The sequence below is a fragment of the Pleurodeles waltl genome, chromosome 1_2 (genome assembly GCF_031143425.1).
Source record: "Pleurodeles waltl isolate 20211129_DDA chromosome 1_2, aPleWal1.hap1.20221129, whole genome shotgun sequence".
In the NCBI taxonomy this organism is placed as follows: domain Eukaryota; kingdom Metazoa; phylum Chordata; class Amphibia; order Caudata; family Salamandridae; genus Pleurodeles; species Pleurodeles waltl.
In genome coordinates, this window is record NC_090437.1 from 1,311,977,907 (window position 1) to 1,312,001,895 (window position 23,989).

General features: G+C 47.8%; 1 protein-coding gene across 1 annotated transcript in view; it reads left to right on the top strand.

Annotated features, from left to right (window-relative positions):
* The window catches only part of LOC138250906 (long-chain-fatty-acid--CoA ligase ACSBG2-like), a 306,186-nt gene that overhangs the window by 88,379 nt on the left and 193,818 nt on the right, over positions 1 to 23,989 (top strand). The window contains exons 6-7 of the mRNA XM_069205604.1: positions 2,158 to 2,307; positions 6,076 to 6,243. Coding sequence (XP_069061705.1) covers positions 2,158 to 2,307; positions 6,076 to 6,243 — 318 coding nt within the window. The remainder of the gene's footprint in view (positions 1 to 2,157; positions 2,308 to 6,075; positions 6,244 to 23,989) is intronic.

Below are 23,989 nucleotides of genomic sequence, written 5' to 3' on the forward strand. Positions count from 1 at the left end.
CCAGGGGTTCGGTCTGGGAGCCAAGGCCCACTCCATCGTTGGTAATGAAGATCTGAGGATCGCAGTACCCCTCTGAAGAACCTGCACTGTCCTCCAGTGATGCCACTTCCTGAATCACCCAAAACTGGTCCTCGATGAGTTGTTCTGAGGGGGTGACTTTGTGGATTTGGGAGATAAGGAGACACCCTGCTGTTCCTTGCATCATCTCTGCTGCCCCGCTCCTAGTTGTCTAGGAGGTTCTCCCCCTCAGGCTGAAGAAGACCCAGGTTGGTGTTGACCTAGCCAGTCCCAGACATTTTTAGGGTCCATAAAGAGAGACTTGCCTTAAAGACTGGTCCATAAAGAGAGACTACTTCAGGCAGGCAAGGAAAAGTAGGGAATATTGTATTACAAGCTTGCTGAATCTTTTCTTTGTGCTCAGGAAAGAAGACCTTTGACGTTGCACGGCTGGCATGTAATCTGCAAACAGCACAACCATTTGATTATACAGTTTCAGAGTACAAGACGATAATGCAGCCTGTAAAATGGCATCTTGATCCCTGTAGTGAAGCAGTTTGGCAAGCATGAGGCGAGGCAACCGGGGATTGACAGCCACTTCGGAACTCTGTGTGCCCTCTCCAGGGAGAAAAGTTGAGTGAGGAGAATTGATCTGAGGTGGGGACAAAGGAGCGGAACCACTTGTCCAGCAAAGTCAGCAGATTTCAGGCCTCCAGACCCTCCAGGAGGCCTATGATACAAACATTGCTCCTGTGGGAGTGATCCTTGGTGTCTTCCATTTGCTCCTCCAGGCTCTTCACCTGGGTCTAGAGGTCTGCTAGCGCTCATGGGCCTCGGACATCTAGGGTTGCAATGTTGGCAGTTCCTTTTCATCCTCTGCCATGTGCTCTGACAGTTTTCGATGGTCATCTCTGAGGAATCTGACTACAATCATCAGGGTTCCCACCTCTGATGCCATGGAACGATGGGAGCTCTTGATGGCGGTGAGGACTTCACCGAGTTTGTCATTGGGGTAGCAAGTTGGTTGTCAGCAAGAGTTTCTCGCATGCTTGTCTGTTGCCTGGTGGCCGGGTGTTACAATGCGGGCATCATTGTCTGGTGTCAGCTCATTGTGTCAGTTGGGGGCAGGAGGGGGCCCAAACTGAGCCAAGGCAAAGCCAGGAGTGTGGCAGTAACTGGCCCTCTGTTGTGTCGGGTGGGTTGCAGGAGTGTGGCGAATGACGGCTGTGTCCACAGCAAGGGCGTGAGTCTGTTTGGGACCTCTTTGTGTGACTGGTCATAGTGGAGATTGCAGGACCCCAGTAGGGGGCAGAAGGGCAGCCAAATCACCCACAGTATTTGGCTGCAGGAGGGGGCCATATAATTACTGGTTGCTCCATGGAATCCTGTTGCAGGGGGATGCTGGCATCCTGGGAAGAAGGCGGAGTATGGGGAGAGGACGAGGTGTCCAGGTGGGAGTTGCTCCTTTTCCCTTCCTTGATTCCTAGGTTTAAGAAAAGGGTTTTCTGTACCCAGTTTACCAGCCAATGAAGCTAGAAAATGTGGAAAGAACCTACAAAAGGATCCCCCAAAACAGGAGGAAAAAGACAAAGCATTAAAAAAAAACAGTGAGAATTATATTGAATGTGGATAGATAGCAGTAGAAATGGAGTAGTGCTCACTTATAATTACCTTAAAACTATTCAGAAACAAAAAGAGACCAGAAATATGTTCCTAAGCAGAAATAAAAGGGGAAAACTAGAGGGGCAAAAAGTAAGTGGCATGCGAAGGTATGAAAATTTACCAGCATTAAAAATACAGGATGCATTTGCAAAACACTGCCTAAGACTTTGTATACATAAAACACCCATGCAGTGAAAATATGTGAATCAAGAAGTACTTAATGTTGGGCATCTTAGATCGGGAACAAAACTAAGCTATGCAAGAAGATTTGCTATGATGGGTTAGTGTCCTTATCTGGTAGACACACAGCAAAATAGAGGCTTTGGAGATTATAGCAACTTCAAAAGACCAATGTGTATGCCATCCCTCATGCTCCAGAACAATGTACACTGCTTACACTGGCATAGTCAACTGCTGCCTTCTCTGTTGAAGATAAACTAGGAGTGCATATAAGACAGTGGTAACTTTTTTATTTCTCTTATATATTTCTATCCCTAGTGGAAGGAATTTATGCAGCTAGGAACAGACATACCTGATTCTAAACTGGATGAAATCTTGAGATCCCTGAAGGCCAACCAGTGCTGCACTATGACCTACACTTCTGGGACCACAGGACCACCAAAGGGCGTGATGCTAAGCCATGACAATGTGAGTATTTGTAATGTTTATGCACATTCAATAACAGGACAATCAGTACACTATGGCCCTCATTATGACCTCAGCGTTCAAAACAGTTGTCACACCTGCCAGGAGACCACCAGTGATGGTGGTTTTAAGACCGCCATATTATGACTCCTGGCAGTTCTCCGCCATAAATTGGTCAGAGAGCTGCCAGCAGCCATACTGGCGGTAGGTGGTCTAGTGGAGGTTGCCCAGCTGGCACCGAAACGTCATCACAACACCGCCCGCTGTTTTACAACTTTGTAATCGGCGTGGCGGTGTTGTGGTGATGGGGCGGTGCCGGCCGAGCAGGCCACATCGACACCGTTCCCTCCTGGATGACCACCAGGTAAGATGATCCACTGACGGGGGCGGGAGTTTTGAGTGTTGTGTGCGTGAATGGGGGTGTGTGTGTATGAATGGAGGGGGTGGGGGTGTTGTGTGTGTGTGTAAGTGTCAGTGTGCTTGTGTGAATGCGTGTATGCAGGGGGTGGTGGGAGTGTTATGACCTTGTGTGCATGTGTGTGTGACTGAGTGAGCGTGGATGTGTGCATGTATGTATGTATGTGTGGATGTGTGTATGTATGTCTGTATGTGTGGCATGTGTGTGCGTGGATGGGGGACCAGTACAGGGATTGGGGGTGGAGGGGGTCAGTACTGGGATCGGGGGGTCAGTACAGGGATCGGGGGAGGGAGGGGGTCACTGCTTGGGGGGCTCTGATGGGGTCAGGGGTGGGGGAGCTCCTACAGGGTGGGGGTGTTTGGGAGTCCTGTAGTGGCGACAGGAATCAGTATCCCTGTCGCCAGTATCCTTACCACCAGGGATTTTGTGGCGGGGCTGCAGCCACGGAATCCCTGGTGATAAGGATACTCATTATACCGCGGGCGGTGTTAGGTGGACTGCCGGGCCGAAGGTAGTCAACCCAACCTTCGGCCAGGCGGTCCCACCCCCCTGGCGGTACAGGCAGTGACCTGGTTGCGATGCAGCCAGTTCACTGCAATGGTCATAATTTGGCAGGTGCTGCACTGAAACGCTGTCGGTGGTCTGGCCGCCACCGCCGGCGTGGCAGGGCATGACCGCCAGGGTCATAATGACCCCCATTGTGTAATGTGGCTGAACTAGAAACATACAAAAGGCATAAAAGTGGCAAGTTCAACTAAACACAAAGAGATTTGCAAACTTAAGTTACATAAAAATATATTGCTGTAGCACCTAATGAAACAAATGACAAATCAATCTCAACGTATGAAGTGACTAGCATATATTTGGTGCGGAGGTTGTCTAAACTCAAGTTACACATGATCTCATGTACCTTTATTGAGGTATTCTCAGTTAGGTCTCTGTCCAGCATTGTGAGGGGATGGTAGGGTTTGTAAATTATAAAAAAATATATAATTCTTCTATTGGGCACAGGGGTCTGGAGACTTCAAAGGGAAACCTCTAGAAGCTTCCCCCACATTCCAGATGGAGGGTACCAGGTATAAATCTTGGACCTGAGATACCACCTCTTTAATACACTTCTGGACCTGTGGATACTCTGCCAGAAAGAAGACTGCTGTGCTGATGAAAGAACTGCCAATGTGCTGGACTGTTGCTCTGAAGGACTTTTTCCCTGCTGTGCTGATCTACTGCCTGCTGCTCTCTTTCCTGGGAGAGAAGGGCTGGACCTGCATGTGTTGAACTCTGGACCCCAGAGTGACTCTAAAGACGAGTTGGCTGGCCTCCTGACTAGAGCATCAAGACAGAAAGCTCCAACAAGCTTGAACCCAGCATCTGGACTCTTCCATCTTTCACCCTGCCAAGAGTTGCCACTCCAATCCTGAAACCTTGGAAGTGGGCCTAGGGTGCTCTGTCAGCCTCTGTGGATCCAGCTGAACCAATGCATTTCCTCTGCTGTGTCAGATGCAGCACTGAGTAGGCTTGCACAGACCAGTACTTTTGCAAAGTCCTACACCGCATCACAGCCCATTGCCTCATCTGAACCACCGATGCATGGCAATTCTCCTGCACACACCCTCACATCCCCGATCAACAGGATCCTCACTGATGATGCATAACCTCACATCGCAGCCTTGCTGCATCTTGTAACCGACGCATGGCTTAGACTGGTCAACACATCTTAGACGTGGACCCTCACAATGCACCACAAACTAGGATTTAAGGCACTCTTGTGCAGCAGGCCTAACTTTGTCCCTGTAGCCGGTCTGCGCTCCATCTCGGATGGTGTGAATTTGTAACCTTGGACCTGATTTAGAGTTTGGCAGAGGGGGTCACTTCATTACAAAAGTGACAGATATCCCATCTGCTGTATTACGATCCCATCATAGCCAAGGAGATCGTGATACAATGGACAGGATAATCGTCTCATATTTGTAATGGAGCAATCCATTCTCTAAACTTTAAAACAGGCCCTTTTTTCCATTCTAACATGAATGGATATCCACAGTTGGCGCTTTGTACTTTTTGGTACTATTTTCACTGGGATTTTTAACCTTGCTCATATCTCTGTTTGTACTGATTGGATTTTTGTTGTTTTGGTGTTGTTTTAATTATTAAAAACTACTCTATCTTTTAAATTAGTGTAGGATCCTTTTGGGGTGTATTTTCACTGTGATTTATTGTGAAGTATTACATAAACACTTTATACATTGGCCGTTACGACCCTGGAGGTCCGAAGAGCCCAAATTACGAGTTTGGTGGTTTGGCCGAAGCCAAACTGCCAATACTCCGCCCGTCCTGTTGCTTTTCCGAGGTTCTCCGGGTGGAGGTGAGCACCTTCAGCACGGTGGACCCCGTAATACCGTTGGCTGTATTACTGCTGTCGGTCTTGCATCCTGGTGACAGGAAAAAGCATTTCTGTCACCTGGATACACTTGCACACACTTCCACATACCTGCACACATGCACTCACACACTTCTACACACAAGCACACACCCACTCACCTACGCAAACGTGACATACAAACCCATTCACACTGACATACTTACACAAACACCGCTGACACGCACGCATTCACTCCCCCGTCCTCCTCCCCCAGCACAGACCGACATTCATGCCCCACTCACTGCATGGATCCATTCACGCCCCCTCACCCGCATGCATCCATTCACGTACCCCCTCACCTGCACGCATCCATTCACGCTCCCCTCCGCACCGCATAGACCCTTTCACTCCCCCCATCAATCCGCACACACATGCACTCACCCCATCAATCCGCATTTACCAACATACATGCACCCACCTTCCCCTGCATTCATGACACTCACACCTGCACTAACACATTCCCAATCCCCTCCCGTCTTGGACTGTCACTTACCTTGTCCGTCGAGGAGGTTGTCCAGGAGAGGAGGGGTCCTGGCGCTTCCCTCGCCCGCAACCCCCCACCATCAGGACACCGCCACAACGTATTACGGGCAAAAAGCTGACGGCAGTCATAGTGCGGTGGTCTTAAGACCACCAGCACTGGCGGTCTTTCTGGCGCCCGCGGCTTTGGTGGTCTTGTAATGAGGGCCATTGTCTCTGAGTTAAGCCTGGTGCTCTGTGTCAAGCTGCCAAAGGTTTGAGCACAGGTTCATTTAGGTTTTGGTTGTGACTTCACCCTGAGAACAATTTTGGTTCCTTCTTGAGAAGGGTTTCACCCCTCAATCAGTAATCCAATTTCTTACAATGTGCTCCTTGAAAACACCTGCTGGCTTGTATTAGATTCAGCCCCTTTACCAAAGGTGTCTAATGTTTTCATTATGTGTTTTTTTAGGTCACGTGGATGATAAAAACATTTGGGAAGCATAATGGCCTTCATGAAAATGAGGTTATGCTCAGCCACCTTCCTCTGAGCCACGTAGGTGGACAACTCTATGACATCTGGCTACCAATGTGCGTTGGAGGAACCACTTACTTTGCAAATCCAGGTGCTCTCAGTGAGGTAATCTCAGTGGTAAATAAGTAAAGAAATATTTACATATCGTTCATTGGGTGGTCTGCTAATTCTACTTACATGGTGATATCAAATTTGTTTGCTTACCTTGATGTACCTGCTTTTTGTGCCCCTTGGAATTACGAAAGGTGAAACAGATTGTCATGTGGCCCCTTCTGTAATGCAGATCATGTCCACATACATATAGCTCTGGCAAAATCCTAATGTGGAATTCCCTGATTAGGATCGGCGTGTGGCCCTATGGTAATGACAGAAAAACTGTGCCTCAGTTTCCAGGCTGTTTTATGAATGTGGGATTAAAGTCACCAATGCCTCCAGCAAGCACACTGGTTGTGTGCCTCAAAGAGGTGTCACATTGGCTGTGATCCAGCCAAGGGTGATCCAAGAAAGGTGACAAACTGAGTCCCTTTGACCTCCCAGACACACTGCTAAAGGCAAATGCAGTTACTCACTGCATCCTCATTCAGGGGAATCTCTGCCTGCATTTGCAAATGTTAGAAATGGGGTCTCTGGTTGGCAGTCAGTTTGCACTCTGTCCAAGGAGGGACCCTCACTCTAGTCAGGACAATGGAGAGACATACTTGGATAACCCCTGCTCACCCTCTTGGTAGCATGGCACAATCAGTCAGGCTTATCTCAAAGGCAATGTGTAAAGTATTTGCCCAACAAAGTACAGTCACAGGTAGGGGCAGCACTTCTTTACTCTTCAGCTCTTCTCCTTGATATTGGTTCCTCTTGGTTCCAAAAACAAATCTAATAATCTGAGGTTTTGGGTCCACTACTTATACCCCTTTCAGCCTTTGTACCAACACACACAGTAATACAGTGAAAACATGACAAACTGGACACCACACCAGTTTAGAAAAATAGGCAATATTTATCTAAACCAAACAAGACCAAAACGACAAAAATCCAACATACACAAGTTAAGTTATGAATTTTAAAAATGAAAAGAGTCTTTCCCCATAAGAAACAATGCAAACTTTGTTTCACACAAAGTACTTGGTTTGCATCAGAAATAAAGCCTCATGGCCGAGCGGGCATTAGAAAAGTCAGCAATGCGTTGATTCCTTACTCGCAAGTGAGGCCATGCATCGTTTCTTCTTCGGTCAGGTAGGTGATGCGTTGTTTTTCTCTCCCACAAGAGAGCGATGCGTCGATTTCCGGGCAGGGCACCTTGGATCCACGCAGGTTCACAATGATTTTGACGCCCAGCGATGATGCATGTGAAATCTGGCTGCCCAGTGATGGGAAACCGTGCTGCTTGGGGGTTGCGTCGTTTTCAGCAGGCATAAGCGGGTGTTGTGTCATTTCTCCATCCGCGAAGCAGGTGATGTGTTGAAATCAGCTGCAAGGCAGGTGGTGCGCCAGCTTTACAGCCACGTTGCAGATGGTGTGTCGAAATGTTCCCCGCTCAGCTCCCTGTGCGTAGATTTCTGTCTTTGTTCTACCAGCCTCACCTTTCAAGGGCTCAGGGACTGGATAGGGCACCAGATGGTAGGGCAGGAGTCTCAGCAGAGAGTCCAGGTGCTTGCAGAGGAAGTCTTTGATGGCCCTGAGACTTCAAACAGGAGGCAAGCTCAGTCCAAGCCCTTGGAGATTCTTCACAAGCAGGAATATACCACAAAGTCCCGTCTTTGTCCCCTTTCACAGGCAGACGCAGCAACTGCAATATAGCCCCACAAAGCACAGTCACAGGTAGGGGCAGCACTTCTCTGCTCTTCAGCTCTTCTCCTTGGTAGAGGGTACCCTTTGTTCCAGAAGCAAATCTAATAATCTGCGGTTTTGGGTCCACTACTTATACCCTTTTCTGCCTTTGAGGTAGGCAAACTTCAAATGAAAGTCTCAGTTGTTCACAAGATCATACCTTGCCCAGGCCTGGCTCCAGACTCACACCAGGGGGTTGGAGACTCTTTTGTGTGAGGGCAGGCATAGCCTATTCAGGTGTAAGTGACCACTCCTCCCTCCACTCTAGCCGAGATGGCTCATCAGGTTATGCAGGCTACATCCCAGCTCCCTTTGTGTCACTGTCTAGAGGGGATTTACAAACAGCTTAACTGTCAGTCTGACCCAGACAGGGAATACACAATCAGGCAGAGTCACAGAATGGTTTAAGCAATAAAATGTCTACTTTCTGAAGGTGTCATTTACAAATTGAAAATTTAAAAACAAACTTTACCAAAAGTTGTATTTTTAGATTGTGAGTTCAGAGACACCAAACTCAAAATCTCTATCTGCTCTCAAAGGGAAAGTACACTTGAAAGTTATTGAAAGGTAGCCCCCATTTAAACGTATGAGAGAGATAGGCCTTGCACGAGTGAAAACCAAATTTGGCAGTATTTCACTGTTAGGACATATAAAACACATCACTACATGTCCTACCTTTAACATATACCACACCCTTCCCATGGGGCTACCTAGGGCCTACCTTAGGGGTGCCTTACATGTATAAACAGGGAAGGTTGGGCCTGGCAAGTGGGTACACTTCCCAGGTCGAATTAGCAGTGCAAGACTGTACATATTGACACTTCAGTGGCAGGTCTGAGACATGTTTACAGGGCTACTCATGTGGGTGGAACAATCAGTGCTGTAGGCCCACTAGAAGCATTTGATTTACAGGCCCTGGTCACCTTTAGTGCACTTTACTAGGGATTTACTAGGAAATCTAATATGGCAATCATGGATAAACCAATCACCAATACAATTTACACAGAGAACACATGCACTTTAGCGCTGGTTAGCAGTGTTAAAGTGCCCAGAGTCCTAAAGCCAATAAAAACTGGCCAGAAAAAATAGGAGGAAGGAAGCAAAAAGTTTGGGGGTGACCCCACAAAAAGAGCCAGGTCCAACAGGTAAAGCAGGCTAAATTTCTGACTTCACTAAGACAGATGGAACTACTGTTCCAAACAGCTGATCCACCTTTCATCAATGTGCTGCCTCCAGTCAAGCATGAATTTACAATTGTCCTGGAGACAGCACATTATGGGGGTCATTACAACCCTGGCGATCAAAGACCGCCAGGGCTGTTTTGGTGATTGCACCGCCAACAGGCTGGCGGTGCAATCTTGGGTATTTTGACCACGGCAGAAGCCAGGGGATTACTAGTCCCCGACCGTAATCCGGTGAACCGCCAGGAAAAGGCTGGCGGTATGGGGAGTCGCGGGGCCCCTGGGGGCCCTATGCAGCTTTTCACTGTCTGCTATTCAGAGAGTGAAAAACGCGACGGGTGCAACTGCACCCGTCGCACGGCCGCAACACCGCCGGCTCCATTTGGAGCCGGCTTCTGTATTGCGGCCGAGATCCCCACTGGGCCAGCGGGCGGAAACCAGGTTTCCGCCCGCCGGCCCTGGGGGGATCTCATAATGACCGCGGTGGGAGTGCGGCTGCATTGGCGGCCGGCCGGCGGTAAAAGCTTGGCGGGCGGCTGAAGCCGCCCGCCAAGGTCATTATGAGGGCCTATGTGTAATAGGGCACACTATCACTGTTTGCTTCTAGTGGGTCAACTTAAAGATGTGCTGTGGTGCAAACATTATGCACTCCGGATGTCCACAGTAGCAGGGTGAAAATGCAGTGAACAAACTATGGGCAAAGTTTAACTACTTGTGCACAAGAAACATTCTAAAGCTTTTTTGCTCATGGTCACCTGGCTACTAAAGGGGCTATCAACTTTGGCTTTAGGTTAGTGGGCCTTATTTTTCCTGCTCTATTCATCTATGTTGTGAAGATAGACTGATACTTTTTATTGATATCCTTGATACTGACCTTTGGTGCACATTCTCTGAATGTGTCACACAGCATTTGAGGTACTAACTTATAAGTACATGGTAGAAAATATATTTACTATTTCACCTCACTACCTCAAGACAGTCAAAACCTAACTTGGGATGTTGGAACTTTTTGAGCTAATAAGTGAAACATAAGGGTGAAAGAAACAATGGAAAAATACAGGTATGTAACTTTGAACCGCCCAGTAACAAACTGACTGCACCACGGCGGGGGATCCGTGGCATGAGTACATTAATAATTAATATTATTAGTAAAGTTATTCTACTTAATGGATAATGGGTCAACCTTCAGGATTGATGGTAGAGCTTTGCGACACACAGGGTCGGAGCTTAGTCAGTGAGGATTGTGGCGATGTCAATCTCAAATTTCCTTTCTAAAAAGCACAGGGCTGCAGGGTGATGGAGCGAGATGACCAAGGTATGGGATACTAAGGTTTTGGATCCATTTGTTTACATAAGGACCAGAGCCTGTATTGATTTCCACAAAAGGGGGCCTCTATCTAGAGTAGCACAGTGGGCAAAAAACAATGGGTTGGAGCTCAATCCCAAGTGATAGTGACTGGTTAAAAAATATTTGCTAAGGAACAAACAGTTTACACAAGTGAGAAGCAGGTATTGATTTCAGGTTATCTGGTTTGCGATTTTGAAACTCAGTCACCATATGGGTATCTTTACATTTCTCTCTGTCTCTTTTACGTCAAAGGGCACCAAGTTATCTTTCATTCTTGGCCCACAGTGAGAAAAACCGACAAAGAGACAGCAGACTCGACTCAGGCCCCCCAGGCACAACTACTTAGCCAAGAATTAAATTATTGGGAGGATTCGCATCCCAAACACCTCAACCTGAGTAAGAGAGAGAAGTGCAGGGTTGTGGGGGGCTCAGACTGGTTGCTGCTTACTTTTTAGTGGACCAGTTGTTCAACACAAGGAAGCGAGTGAAGGAGAAAATATCTACACCATGGATTGGGTTCAAATTAGATTTGTTGAGCTGTATAGCAACCTGAACAGGTACTGAAATGGTACAGGCAACTTTGTCATGGTGCTGCAGGGATATCTTGAGGGATCCCATGAGTTCCCTTTAGAGAGAGTGAAAAGGCAAGGGTGATGCAGCCCAAGAGAAGAGAGACTGAGGAGTACCATGATCACCATGAGCTCCAATGGTGAAAAAGATGAGTGCTTTAATAGATGAGATAAAAGTGGGTTAAACACTGAAGGTCTTTATGGTTCACATCCTCCAAGAAAGTTTGTCTGTAATAGACTTGTTACTAGATAGACGGATGCCCACCACTTTGCAGTGTCGCGTAGGCTCTCATTATCCTAATGAGACTACTGGATTTTTGGGCGGCAAGATCGTTCACAGTGTGGGGGACTAAGTCTAACCCACAGTGAAGGACCCTTGTCACCCCAAATCCGGGTTGAGCTCCGGCTAACTAGCAGTGCCTCATCTCTCCCAAAGGGAAGAGACAATTGGGCAGCCGAGCGCATGACATCTTAGTGCTTCCCAGGGAAGTCGTGGTTACTCAGATCCCAACCAGTTCTCTCATACAAAATGTGGTCTCATATATAAATGACAAAGGCAGTTTTAGTTTTAAAGATTGGTTTAATAAAACAACTGCATTTTAGATAACAAGGCGTGAGCCGCAATAACCAGAACCACACAACACAGTAGGATTGAAATAGTAACGAGGAGAGTGAAACATAAGAATAACGCTATCATAGTGCAACTAGATTACGTTCTCTCTTCTAAGTTCTATTTTGAGCACAGCATGTTAAGCTCTAAGCCTGCCTTTCAGGTTCCCCCGGGAGGACATCGATCCTCATACCTGAGCAAAGGCCTGTGATCAGGATCAGCATCTGCAACAGGGCAGTCAGCGTCTAGTTGTGGGTTCCTGGTCGGAATCTCCCTCTTACTAGTACCAGGACTAGGAAGTGTTTTTATAACTAACACGTCGGTGTTCTAAGAAACGTCCCTACGTAAGAATGTGTACTTTCTACGAACCCTAAAGACTAAACTTCTACCACGTCTATCGGCAATGTACCAGACTGTATCCTTGACTGAAGCACAGAGCGAGCAAGAATGTATTGTTTGAGAACTTCAGTGCTGAAGTAAGCTAAACAGTGTGATAGAGGAAAATAAAACAAGACCATGAAACTGGTTATTGTAAAATAACAGTGCGAGGCTAAATGAAATGCATCTAGGACAAAGTGCACAGAGGCCCAATACTTTAAGCAAACGCGCAGAAAGCTACATTAAAAATGGCTACACTACAGCAGTTGACAGTTTAATGTAGCAGTACTACTGAATAAATGTTGTGCCATGCAAAATTGATTTCAGTGTTATGAATGATATAATGTAAGTCTGACATTTCTATGGTAGAAGTAATAAAACATATTTGGTGGCCTTATTAACACTGCTGGATGCATTATTGGAACTCTTGACAGTATAAAACGTCTGGATATGTTATAAGGTTCTGTATTTGATTCAAATGATGCGTAGATTTTGTTTATTATCTTAATATGCTTAAAACACATTCCATTAAAAGACTCCTGTTTACCTGCAGAAATATAATTTTGAAAATAATTTGGTATTGACGTGTTATACATACCATCACACTGAGAATAAACGCGTACATAGTAACAATACAACAATACATCAGAAGCACATGCCCAGTTTAGTCGCTTTTCAAGAGAGAGATCTGTGCATTTTCAATCCTCAGCTTTCATACAGACCAGTTGATGGTCCACCAAAATGCTTGACATTACTCAGTGTGTATCTATCCCAATGCATAGACAACCCTTTGTCTATCCAATCCCTATCTCACAGGAAAATGCTCTGCATTAAGGGGGTCATTCTGACCCTGGCGGTCGGTGATAAAGCGGCGGCCAACCCGCCAGCAGGCCGGCGGTCAAAAAAATGCAATTCTGACCCTGGCGGGAACCGCCAACACAGCCCGCCGCATTAACACTCCGACCGCCACGGCGGAACAAACAAACAGCGTGGCGGTCACCGCCAACAGCCAGGCGGCAGACAATGTACCGCCCACCCTATCACGACCCACCAATCCGCCACCTTTTCCGGGGCGGGAGCCCCGCCGATAAAAACACGGCGGAAACAGACATTTCCAATGGAAAACGCTCACCTCGAGACACTCCACGCGGAATCCGGACAGCATGGAACCCGAATTGAACATCATACCTGCTCTCGTCTACCTGCTCATCTACCACGAGTACGAACTCCGGCGCAGACGTCAACGGTGAGTACTGCACCTACGACACACGGGAGGGGGGAGGAAGAAAGGTTATGGGCATACACATATGTGACCCCCCCACCCCCCAATATGTACACACCAATGCAGAGCAGGAAGTCACAGTGACACCACACAAAGACCCTTTAAAAATACAATGACACAACCAAATTTGGAATAAATTTTCATGTACAAAAAAAGCACCTGGAAATAATTGAGCAACCGTGAAAAATATTTACAAAAACCAAAAAGATATACACATCAGTGTATCACTGAAGTAACAAGTCCTGCACATCCTACGAATCTAACATGTCCGTGGGCCAAGGTTCTGCGAAACAAGGGCAAAGCCCACACACGAGACCTGAGTCCTTTGGAGAGAACACTGCAGGGGCATCTGATGTCAAAACTACAGGCACCTCAGGGGGAAGGGAAGGGGGGGCCACCACAGCCACATGAGTCCACGACGCCAGATCCACGAGGAGCCACCATGCCCACTGTACCATCCTGGGGAGTGCAAAGCCACAGTCTCTCAAGTCTTTGCAGTGGGTGGGTTGCCCACTGGACCATCCTGGGGAGTGCAAAGCCACAGTCTCTCAATGTCTCTACAGTGGGTGGGTTGCCCACTGTACCATCCTGGGGAGTGCAAAGCCACAGTCTCTCAAGTCTCTGCAGTGGGTGGGTTGCCCACTGGACCATCCTGGGGAGTGCAAAGCCACAGTCTCTCAAGTCTCTACAGTGTCCAAAAAGGGAGCACCCTGTCTTACATTTCAGCTCGAATAGCCCCAAAGCATCATGATAAATGCAGTCATTAGAATGAATTCAAATAATATTTCAAAAAGTCTTTCACCATAAATGGGTGCAGCAAGTGCTGTAATGTTGTAGAAAGTTTTTCACCATAAGTTGGTGCGACGAATGCTGTATCTCCGGACACGTGTTTCTGGCTTTCGGCCGTCATCAGCGGAGAGCAAAGTGTGGCAGACGGGGTTGCTTGAAATGCCGCCTAAACGTATTCTCAGGTTTTTGTACCACTCAGTAGGCGCACAGGTGCTTCACCAGAGCTCGTCAGCTCAAAGGCTCACGGGAGCCGTTAAATACACAATCCAAAAAGGGAGCACCCTGTCTTACATTTCAGCTCGAATAGCCCCAAAGCATCATGATAAATGCAGTCATTAGAATGAATTCAAATAATATTTCAAAAAGTCTTTCACCATAAATGGGTGCAGCAAGTGCTGTAATGTTGTAGAAAGTTTTTCACCATAAGTTGGTGCGACGAATGCTGTATCTCCGGACACGTGTTTCTGGCTTTCGGCCGTCATCAGCGGAGAGCAAAGTGTGGCAGACGGGGTTGCTTGAAATGCCGCCTAAACGTATTCTCAGGTTTTTGTACCACTCAGTAGGCGCACAGGTGCTTCACCAGAGCTCGTCAGCTCAAAGGCACACGGGAGCCGTTAAATACACAATCCAAAAAGGGAGCACCCTGTCTTACATTTCAGCTCGAATAGCCCCAAAGCATCATGATAAATGCAGTCATTAGAATGAATTCAAATAATATTTCAAAAAGTCTTTCACCATAAATGGGTGCAGCAAGTGCTGTAATGTTGTAGAAAGTTTTTCACCATAAGTTGGTGCGACGAATGCTGTATCTCCGGACACGTGTTTCTGGCTTTCGGCCGTCATCAGCGGAGAGCAAAGTGTGGCAGACGGGGTTGCTTGAAATGCCGCCTAAACGTATTCTCAGGTTTTTGTACCACTCAGTAGGCGCACAGGTGCTTCACCAGAGCTCGTCAGCTCAAAGGCTCACGGGAGCCGTTAAATACACAATCCAAAAAGGAGCACCCTGTCTTACATTTCAGCTCGAATAGCCCCAAAGCATCATGATAAATGCAGTCATTAGAAGATAGAAAATGGCGGTCACGCCCGCGGCGGTGCGTACCGCGGCGGTGCGTCCCGCGACCGCCGGCGCACATCGTCATTGGCTCCTGAAACCCATAGGCTTCAATGTTAACCAATGCGTCTTCGCACAGCGGTCTTCGACCGCCTACCGCCACGGTGTGCCCCGCCAGCGCAGTGACCTCTCATCCCATTGTCCCACTTCACAGGTCAGGCATCGGCCATTTCAAGGGCCCACATGGCTTAATTTCTAATGCGTCACACAGGCCAAGGCCTTGCAATGGCACACATACAAACATATCAAACCATACATTTACCTGTACCATGCAAGCTGTGTTGTACGTACCTGTGAGTGGATTGACTCTGTACTCCATATTCTCCTTCCTAGGCACCGTCCGCTGGGACTAGCGATGAGAAGGAGGAATCCTCGCGTGTACCGGCCGCTGGTGGACCTGTCCACAATGGAAGAACGCAACATAATACTACGATACCGACTTGACTGAGCCTCCATCCATGAACTGTGTGCCCAGCTGGAGCCAGCCCTGATGTCCCCCATCCGCCAACCCACAGGAATTCCCCCTCTAGTGCAGGTTCTGTCTGTCCTCCATTTCTTTGCAACTGGCTCATTCCAGACAACAGTGGCCATGTCATCTGGGATGTCTGAGCCTATGTTTTCCAAGATCTTATCCAGAGTGTTGTCTGCCCTGATGAAACTCATGCGGAGCTACATCATTTTCCCAGAGGAGGGTGATTTGCCTACAGTGAAAGCTGATTTCTATGCCCTTGGACACATCCCCAACATCATTGGTGCAATTGATGGGACCCATGTGGCTTTAGTCCCCCCAAATGACGATGAACAGGTGTACAGGAACAGGAAGAATTACCATTCAATTAATATCCAGGTGGTCTGTTTGGCTGACCAGTACATCTCCCATGTAAATGCCAAGTTCCCAGGGTCAGTGCATGACGCATATGTTATGCGAAATAGCAGCATTCCCTATGTGATGGAACAGCTACAGAGACAGCGTGTGTGGCTAATAGGTGACTCTGATTACCCCAACCTGCCGTGGCTATTGACCCCAGTGAGGAATCCCAGGACCAGGGCAGAGGAACGGTACAATGAGGCCCATGGGCGTACTAGGAGGGTGATTGAGCGAACCTTTGGGCTCCTGAAGGCCAGGTTTAGGTGCCTGCATATGACAGGTGGATCCCTAATGTACTCACCAAAGAAGGTGTGCCATATCATCGTGGCGTGCTGTATGCTCCACAACCTGGCTTTGCGACGCCAGGTGCCTTTCCTGCAGGAGGATGGTCCAGATGGTGGTGTTGTAGAAGCCGTGGAGCCTGTGGAGAGTGAAGAGGAGGAAGACTCTGAGGACGACACAGACAATAGGGACAGAGTGATACAACAGTATTTCCAGTAACACACAGGTAAGAATCACCCACGCCATTTCACAATTGCTTATAGCCTCCTGCATCTGTACTTTCTGTAGTTCCCCACAGATGTTTTTCATTAATTTTTGCCTTTCCCTTCCCTTCTCAGTGCTGTCTGACTCAGTACCTGACTTCTGCTTGGTTCGCCCATGAAATACAGCGTATTGACATTGGTATGTTGTCATGACTAGTTGACAGAACAGAAATTGAACAGTAATATGTAATACATTTGTAAATAATACAGCATGACTCAAAACAGATTTGTGTGCAAAATGTGATTTATTTACAGTGCTAGATATCGGTACATGTGATTCTAAGGGTGATGGGTGGGGGTGGAGGAATATCCATGGCAGAGTCCAGTTCTCAGTCTCACAGGTGCATTGTCCTTTTGCCTGTGGAAGGATGGAGCATAGGCAGTTCATGGTTGGACAGGGTGGCAATGTGGGACAGTGGGAAGACTTGAGGGGGTATGTCCTGCTGGCGGGGGTCTTGACATCCTACTCTGTCTTTTTCTTTGGTCTCAGGCTCCTCTTACGGGGTGGTTGTTCTTCAGCAGGAGATGGGGTTCTGGGGGGCTGTCGAGGTGTTGGGACCTCCTGTCCACTAGCGCCGGCGGAGGTGGTAGGCTGTTCCTGGTCCGGGCTAGTGACAGGGGCCCTGTGTGGTGCACCATGGTCCCGCAACGCGTCCTCTATCCTGTGGAGGGCCAGGACGATGGTCCCCATTGCGGTCCCGATGATTCTCAGCTCCTCCCTGAACCCCATGTAGCGTTCCTCCTGCTGTGCCTGGATCTCAGTGAACCTGGCCAGTACCGTCGCCATCGTTTCTTGGGAGTGGTGGTATGCCCCCATGAGGGTGGTGAGGGCCTCTTGGAGAGTGGGTTCCCTGGGCCTCTCCTCCCCCCCCTGTCGCACAGCAGCCCTCCGAGCTGCCCGGTTTCCCCCGGCCTCTGTCCCCTGGACGGTGTGCCCGCTACCACTGCCCCCAGGTCCCTGTTGTTGTTGGGGTGTTGGGTTAGCCTGGGTGCCCTGTAGTGGCAGACACACCGCTGATTGAGCTGTCCTAGAGACAGAGGCATGGGCCCGCTGGGTGGGAGCTGTGCTGGTGTTGGCAGAGGGGGTCGGGTCTGGTGTGGCCTGTGGCTGCCTGAGGGGAACCGACTGCCCAGAGGTCCCCGATGGTCCGGGCTGGTCATCAGGTTCACTGTCGACAGAGCTGCTATCCTCAGTGTGGGCCTGTTCCGGTGGTGGGATGGACACTTCTGGACCCTCCTGGCTGGTGTGTTGTCGTTCGGGTCCTGCATGGGGTAAGAGAGTTTGGTTATTGTTTCTGTGTGTGCAATAGCGTGCGTGTTATGGGTGCCCTTGTCCCCCAGTGCAGGCATTCCCTTGAGGGAGGTGTTGTGAGGGTAGTTAGTGGGGGGGGGGGGTTAGTGCAGTGGTCATGCTTAGGTGATGGGTGCCCATGATTTGTGTTGGCATGCAGGAGTTGGTGTTGGGATGGGTGGGTTGTGCTGGTGAGACATTGTCAGGGAGGATGTGTGCTGGGGGGTTGGGGGTGAGGGTGGGGGTGTGGGTTGGCATGCTGGTGGGGTGGGGGGATATAGTAGTTGAGATTGGACTTACCAGAGTCCATTCCTCCGGCTACTCCTGCGAGGCCCTGAGGATGCAGGATGTTCAAGACGTCTTGCTCCCACGATGTGAATTCGGGAGGGGTAGGTGGGGGTCCGCCGCCAGTCTTCTGGACCGCGATGTTGTGCCTGGAGACCATCGATCGGACCTTCCCCCGTAGGTCGTTCCATCTTTTGCGGATGTCCTCCCTATTCCTGGGATGCTGTCCCACCGCGTTGACCTGTCCACGATCCGCTGCCATACCTCCGCCTTCCTAGCTATACTGGTGTGCTGCACCTGCGAGCCGAAGAGCTGGGGTTCCACTCTTAGGATTTCCTCCACCATGACCCGGAGTTCTTGGTCCGAAAAGCGTGGGTGCCTTTGGGGTGCCATGGGGTGATGTGGGTGAGGTGTGGGGTGGTGTATGTGATGATAAGTATGTTGGTGAGTGGTGCTTTGTGCTACTATGTGGTGTGTGTGATGGTGTAGTGTGCCTCAGTGTGTCTTGCTTTGGATTGTCTGCTGTGTCTCTCTCTCCTTCTCTCAGTAATTATGGTCGCAGGGGTTTGTGGGTGATGTGGGTGTGTGTTTTATAGTTGGTTGATTGTGTGGGAGTGGTGTGTGTATGTGTATCAGGTGTGTGTATTTCAAATTGTCCAATGTGGCTGTGTTTTGGTGCTGTGTGTGTATTCTGACCGCGGCGGTGTGTAGCGCCAATGGAATACCGCGTTTGAATGACCGCCGTGTGGATTCGTGGGTCGTAATGGCATGGGCGTATTTCTGTTGGCGTGACGGTGGAGGTTTGGTCATCTCCAGTTTCTCGCTGCCCGCTGATGTGGCGGGCTGCAGTGGAGGACGGAATTTTGGAGGTTTGGCCGTTGTGGGTCAGAATGACCGTGGCGGTTAACCGCGGCCGCGGCGGTGTTATGGCGGTCTTCTGACCGGCGGTAAGGGCCTTTTACCGCCGAGGTCAGAATGACCCCCTAAGTCTCTTATTGCAGGGATGTATTCCTCGATTGGTTATGCGTAAAATATCTCGCCTAATCTTGATGATCAGGCTGCACACTGACATTGCTTGACAGCTAACGGCGTGGAGATGTGTATCGAAGGTTTAAAGTGACTTTTCTCAAGTGCAGTAGGTCTAAGATATATGTATAGGAATAGGTTATGACAATGTCATCATGTTATTCTTGTGATAAATGCCAGCCAGTCAAAAATTAGTTTATTTAGCCCTTAGTCTATTACAGAAAGTAAAAAGAAATTATACATTGTGCTAAATTAAATTCACACTGAGATTCTATGATAAATTTCTAAAATAAAATTCTAGAATATCTAAAACATGTTATTAACAGCAATTACAAACCAGCTCACACCACAAGCTATATCCAAAAAGTGCCTCCTGAAAACTAGCTTACGTAATTGTTTCTTATTCCTTATTTCAGTAAACTAGGTTTTAAGATCCTTAATTTTAACTGTTTTTAAAATAAAATCTCTAACAGAGCATACAATATTACATGTAGAAGATATACCACAAATACATTTCCCTCCTTTTTCATAAATCAAAGTTACTATCTCTGGATGCACAAGGAAGGGATTTAAGCCTATTCTGAGACAACCTCATGATCATATCATATTTGGAATTAAATTAAGATAATTGTATTTCGATTGATCTTAGCAAGAATCACTTAGGCACTCAGTTGAAATTGTGTTATCCAAACATCTTACATTAATGCATGATTGTAGATATGGTTTAAGACACAGTTATCTTTTGACATACTCATTAACAAATAGGACATGATTAACTCCATGTCCAGTTTACCTAACACAAGTAAATTCCTCTATGGCGCCATAGCTCAACACATTTCATTTTCAACAGTCTCCTACTGACAGACGTACACAACTTTGCAGAGAGGAAGGCTTCTGAGCCTTATCTAAAAGTAGAGTGTGAACCACAATGCTAAGAATCCCCATGCAAATTATTTAGTTTCAATTATTATTGCCTGCACCATTGTTGTTCTTAGGAGGCTCAGCAGATTCCCTTTAAGGAGCTGCCCTATATTGACTCCTATTTAGGCTTAGCATTCAAACTTATGATCACAGCCCAATACAAAATCAGGAAAATCAGGAACTGTATCATTTTTGAGTATTCAGAAGAACAGACCCTGTTGAAGGACCACCAATGTCTCCATTAAATTTCTTTAACCCAGCTACAGTGGTTTAGACCTTTACCTTTACAGCTTTTAGAAGGTGGGTCCAAGTCAGACTTTTAAGAACTCACATAACTAAATATTTGGAGGCACCCACTTCCTCCAATTTAAAAATGATACGAATTCTGGTGATTTTCTTCAGAAATGTGGTAGTAGGATCTCAAACCATGGTGCATGGATTTAGTTCAGTACACACACTGAGTTACCGATTCCCAATGGACTGCGGTCTTAAAACAAAAACATCAAGCTTTTCTTTGTGCAGGCAGTTAGCAGCAGTCCTAATAAACAGTGATTAGACAGTGGTAATCAAAACAGTTTGTTTGTCTTGCAGACAACACACTCAAAGATATATGCAAATGAAATAAATGGCAGCGACACAGAACAAGAATAAGATACAAGTAAAATTGTTCTTATTAATGAGAACAATAGAAACAATGCAAGCATGTTTGCAATTTAGATAGCATCCTTAACCTTATTGCTATTTATAAATCCTACACTATTTTAGTAGGCTAAAACATTAGATAGCATCCCTGCCTGTCAATCATTTGGAATGGATCATACAGCATATTTTGAAATAGCAAGTCTGGCTGTTTTTTATCAGAGTTCTGCCACAGAAGAACAGGCCTCTGCTTCAGTCAGGGAAAGGAGTTCCTGCAAGTCAGCTCCCAGCTCCTACAGCTAACTCTCCCGATGCACCCTTCCAATTGAGAGCAAAGTCTGGATCAGGAATCAGAGAATGGGCATGCACTATGGTGATAATCTCCTGGGCGAAGACCTCTCTGAATCAGTGGTCAACAACCCAGGGTTTTATAGAAATGTGGTCACTGATTTGATCTAATGTTCTTATGACAAGTCACAGTTTTAGACATTGTTATCCCCTTAGTCTAAACCATCACAGGATAATATTTTTAAACTTAACTCCATATATTTACATTAAAGGATAGAGCCATGTTAACCTTGAAACCCCATGATAGCAGGGGCGTACATGAGTACATTGTAAACCTACAGTAAAGAGGTCCATTGTGAAGATAAAAATAGAAAAAAAATATCTGCCTGCACTAGAAGCATACATGTTGATCAGCAGTTTATATGGAGAAGGAATTTCACGTTTTCTGATATGGATGCTAAAAGGATTGAAAGCAAAGCAAACTTAGAAAATAAACAATTCCAGATGGGAACTATTGCAGTTTTAGCAACATGCCCCAGATTGTAGGGTAAAGATGACATTTCAGGTATGTGTTTTTGTTAGACCTGTCAGCCCTAGGGTGGCCTTCCCCCAAACTATTTGCCTGCTTGCCTCCAATTTGTCTGTATTTTTGCTTTGTTGGCCTCAGGACTCTGTGCACACTACCACTGCTAACCACTGCTAAAGTGCAAGTGTTCACTTCCCTAAACAGGGTTTGACTCGTATATACCTGATTGGCATTGCTAATTTACATTTAAGTCCCTTTTAGAGCGGTATACCATTGTGAGAAAGTAGCCTCTTTCTAGCATGGTTAACCCCATTTTTGGCCTGTTTGTGAGTGTTTGTCAGTGTGTTTTTACTGTCTCACTGGGATCCTGCTAGCCAGGACCCCAGTGCTCATGGTTAAAACCCTATTTTGTCAGTGTGTTTTGCCTGTCTCACTGGGATCCTGCTAGCCAGGACCTCAGTGCTCATAGTTTGTGGCCTATGTGTGTTGTCAGTATGCTTTACAGTGTCACTGAAGTTCTGCTAACCAGAACCCCAATGCTTATGCTCTCACTACTTACCAAATTTGTCACTATAGTTTAGTGACTCCATATTCCAATTCTAATTGGCACACTGGACCCCCCCTTATAAGTCCCTAGTATATGGTACCTAGGTACCGAGGGCATCGGGGTTCCAGGAGATCCTCATGGGCTGCTGCATTTCTTTTGCCACCCATAAGGAGCTCAGACAAACCTTTCTTCAGGACTGCCACTGCAGCCTGAGTGAAATAGTGCCCGCACTATTTCACAGCCATTTTCACTGCACTTAAGTAACTTATAAGTCACCTATATGTCTAACCCGTATTTACTAAAGCCTAGGTGCAAATTTACTGTGTATGAGGGTACCCTTGCACTAGCAAAGGTGCCCCCACGTTGTCCAGAGCCAATTCCCCGAACTTCGTGAGTGCGGGGATACAATTACACGCGTGCACTACATATATGTCAATACATATATGTGGCTTCACAATGGTAACTCCGAAAATGGCCATGTGAGGTGTCTAAGATCATGTAATTGTCCCCCCATTCCAAATCTGGTATTGGGTGCCAATCCCATGCACCCTGGGAGCTTCACCATGGACCCCAGTACTGCCAAACCAGCCCTCTGAGGTTTCCACTGCAGCCCCAGCTGCTGCCACCTCACAGACAGGTTTCTGCCGTCCTGGGGACTGAGCAGCTCAGTCCCAGGAAGGCAGAACAATGCATTTTCTTTGGGGGGAGGGTGTTACACCCTCTTCCTTTGGAAATAGGTGTTACAGGCTTGGGAGCAGTAGCCTCCCAGAGCCTCTGGAAATGCTTTGAAGGGCACAGGTGGTGCCCTCCAAGCATAAGCCAGTCTACACCGGTTCAGGGACCCCTAGTCCCTGCTCTGGCGTGAAACTGGACAAAGGAAAGGGGAGTGACCACTCCCCTGTCCATCACCACCCCAGGGGTAGTGCCCGAAGCTCCTCCAGTGTGTCCCTGGCATTAGCCATCTTGGATTCCAAGGTGTAGGGACACTCTGGAGACCTCTGAGTGGCCAGTGCCAGCAGGTGACGTCAGAGACCCCTTCTGATAGGTGCATACCTGGGCAGGTAGCCAATCCCCCTCTCTGGGCTATTTAGGGTCTCTCCTCTGGGTGTTTCCTCAGATTCAGCTTGCAAGACTCCTCCAGGAATACTCTGCATCCTCTGCTTCAGCTTCTGACCATCGGATCAACCGCAGACTGCTCCATGAACCGCTGTAACCACAACAAAGTATCCAGGACAACTCCTGTGACCTGCAACTTCAGCTCCAGCCAGCATTTGCCACAGTTTCCAAGGTGTGCACGCTCTGAGGACTGTCTGTCTTCACCCTGCACCAGAACAACCAAGGAATCTCCCGTGGAGTGACAGAGTCACTTCCCTGCTTCTGCAGGCACCCATCTTCGACGACGACCGGTACTCTGGGACTCCTCTCCTGATGACGGGTGTGCTCCCTGGAACACAGGTGGTGGACTGAAGTGACCCAGACTGTCCAAAGGTCCAGCTGTCCAAATGTGATGGAGGTAAGAGCTTGCCTCCCTGTGCTGTGACAGTACCCCTATGCACTGTGACTTCTCCTGCTCCTTGGGCTTCTGTGCACTTCTTCCAAGAATCCTTCATGCACAGTGTAGCCCAGGTCCCCAGCACTCCATCTTGCGACGCACAACTCACTCAGTTGTTCTCCGGCAGCCCGGGACCTTCCTTTGTAGTGCTGCGACGACTGCACTTTGCATCTTCTTTGTCCCCATGTTCTGTGACTCCCGTGGGTGCTGCCTGGTCTTCTGAGGGCTCTCTGAAGTGCTGAGAGCCCCCTCTGTCTCCTCAGTCCGAGTT